Consider the following 2,759-nt stretch of genomic DNA (forward strand, 5'->3'; position numbering starts at 1 on the left):
GTGGTTGTGGTGCAATAAATCTTTATAGACATTAGAATTTGAATTTCATACACTTTTTATATATCATGAAAAGTATTCTTCTTTGGAAAATTTTAAAATTATTTAGCAATATATTATAAAAGCTATTCTTATCTTGCAGGCCACACAAAGAAAAGGCAGTGGGCCAAATTTGGTCCACAGGCCATTGTTTGGGGATCACAGACTCAAACCAACAGAAAGGCACTGTGTATGGCAGCACAGTAGTGGGAGGGAAAGCTATGTTTCTAGAAGCTGGATTTAGAGGTGACCATTGGAGAAATTCCGGCATATTTTGTCAAAAGAGGCACAAAAAAAATATCAGCTGTAATTCTGGAAATGGAGGTGATGAGAGTATCCAATCCAGTTGCCAGGCCAAAGCCTGGCAGGTGAGATGGGGTTGAAGACAAGGAATGCGATGAGGAGGAGGCTGTCCCTGCAAGAGAGTGTCTATGTCTTGGTAGCACATCAGCAGTTTGGGGGTGGGGGCAGGGGCCAAGTTCCAGATGATGGAAAGGATGTTGTTAGAGCTCCCAATTATGGGCTGCAATTCAGGTTTGGGCTCAGGTTCTGTAGAGTAGCTAATCAAAACAAAGGCAAACAAGGTGGCAAGGACTTAGTAAATAACCTGTGTCCAAATTTGCAGGAATAGGGTCTAGAGTCAGTACTGGGTAGTGGTTAAGAACACAGGCTCTCGTGTCAGACAGCCTGGGTACCAGTCTCCTCAGCAGCATTGTCCAGCTTAGTGACCTTGGGCAAGTTGCTGGGGGATAATGAATAGTATTCCGTGGTTCAGTGTTGTTGAGGAAACCATTGCTATCTACACAGCTTACTCCATTAAACAGATTTTGCTATTACACTGTTTCCATCAATATAACTTTATTCTTCTAGGAAACTCTTGCCTGGAAGATAACAGTTGCAAATAAATGTATTATTTATTCCAAGAACTTTCTGAAAGACCAAATAGCTCTTCAATAGAAAGCATCAAATGATAGTTTTACACCCCAAGGCTCTTAGACTCTTTGTCTATAAATCCTCTTTGTTGTACCCTGTAATTATAAATTATTATGTCATGATCTTTACCCAATCCTAATCAAGCCCCCTGTATTGAAAGACTCACCTCATCCTAGGCTTCAAAATTTCAATAATCCCGACATTGTGCTTCTGTCTCTGACGTACTGCTAAGACTCTGTCAAGACAGTTCTCTCCCAACGGCAGTAAGTAAGAAACTCAGCTCTGTCTTATCCATAGATTGTTTTGGTGGTATGTCTGGGAGTCAGCATATATACAGCTCTCAGCTCTATGCTGCTCCCATCATAAGTACTCTATGAAATTAAATATACAGATGCCTGTAGTATTATTCACAATAGCCAAAATAACCTAAATGTCCTTTGATGGATGAATGGATAAACAAAATCTTATGCATAGTGGTATATACATACAATGAAATATTTTTCAGCCTTAAAAAGGAAGAAGCTTTCCCCTGGCTGGCAGCGTGGAGGTCGCAGGATGCCTGGAGTTACTGTAAAAGACGTGAACCAGCAGGAGTTCGTCAGAGCTCTGGCAGCCTTCCTCAAAAAATCCGGGAAGCTGAAAGTCCCTGAATGGGTGGACACTGTCAAGCTGGCCAAGCATAAAGAGCTTGCTCCCTACGATGAGAACTGGTTCTACACACGAGCTGCCTCCACAGCACGGCACCTGTACCTCCGGGGTGGTGCTGGGTCGGCTCCATGACCAAGATCTACGGAGGGCGGCAGAGAAATGGTGTCATGCCCAGCCATTTCAGCAGAGGCTCCAAGAGCGTGGCCCGTCGGGTCCTCCAAGCCCTGGAGGGGCTGAAAATGGTGGAAAAGGACCAGGATGGGGGCCGCAAACTGACACCTCAGGGACAGAGAGATCTGGACAGAATCGCAGGACAGGTGGCAGCTGCCAACAAGAAGCATTAGAACAAATGATGCTGGGTTAATAAATTGCCTCATTCGTAAAAAAAAAAAAAAAAAAAAAAAAAACGGAAGAAAATTCTGGCACATAGGTGAACTTTAAAGACATTATGCTAAGTAAGCTAGTCACTAAAGGACAAATACATGATTCCACTTATATGAAATACCTAGAGTGGTCAAATTTATAAAGATAGAAAGTAGTATGGTGGTTGCCAGGTACTGAGGGGAGGAAGAATGGGAACTTATTGCATAATGGGTGTGGCATTTCTGTGTTTGGTATGATGAAAACATTCTGGTGATGGGTAGTGGTGACAATTGCACAACAATGTGAATGTACTTAATGCCATTGAATTGTACACTTACAAAAGATAAAATGGTAAATTTTATGTTTATTTTACCACAACACACACACTATCTATATCTATATCTATATCTATCTATCTATCTCAAAACGCTTGATAAATTTTTACTGTGGCCTTCACATATCCTGTCCCTTACTCCAACTGTGCCTCTACATACTTCTTGATAAAATCCAGATTTCTCTGCTAATCAATAAATAGAATAACTCCTCAAAATTACTTGCACTTTAGCCGACACCTGTCCTGCTAAAATCCATGAAATATTTTGCCCTCCTTCATCACATTAGAATGAGCTTCTTTCAAATCATCTAGTTCCAGCCATTGTCTAATACTTATGCTAATGGTGATCTGGTTAATTTTCTTCCACTGTGTGTGATGCCAGAGAGAGAGAGAGAGAGAAACAGAGGGCACCAAATGAGCTTGGAGGTCTATGATCTCAGTACTG

General features: G+C 41.6%; 1 protein-coding gene across 1 annotated transcript; it reads left to right on the forward strand.

Moving 5' to 3' along the window:
* Positions 1-1,504: 1,504 nt before the first annotated feature.
* On the forward strand, positions 1,505-2,024 carry LOC117026040 (40S ribosomal protein S19-like). The gene is given in 2 exon segments (XM_033112445.1): positions 1,505-1,735; positions 1,738-2,024. Coding segments are annotated over 2 exon segments (435 nt in total). The 5' UTR covers positions 1,505-1,524; the 3' UTR covers positions 1,962-2,024.
* Positions 2,025-2,759: the final 735 nt, after the last annotated feature.

This window comes from Rhinolophus ferrumequinum, chromosome 8, assembly GCF_004115265.2.
Source record: "Rhinolophus ferrumequinum isolate MPI-CBG mRhiFer1 chromosome 8, mRhiFer1_v1.p, whole genome shotgun sequence".
Taxonomy (NCBI): domain Eukaryota; kingdom Metazoa; phylum Chordata; class Mammalia; order Chiroptera; family Rhinolophidae; genus Rhinolophus; species Rhinolophus ferrumequinum.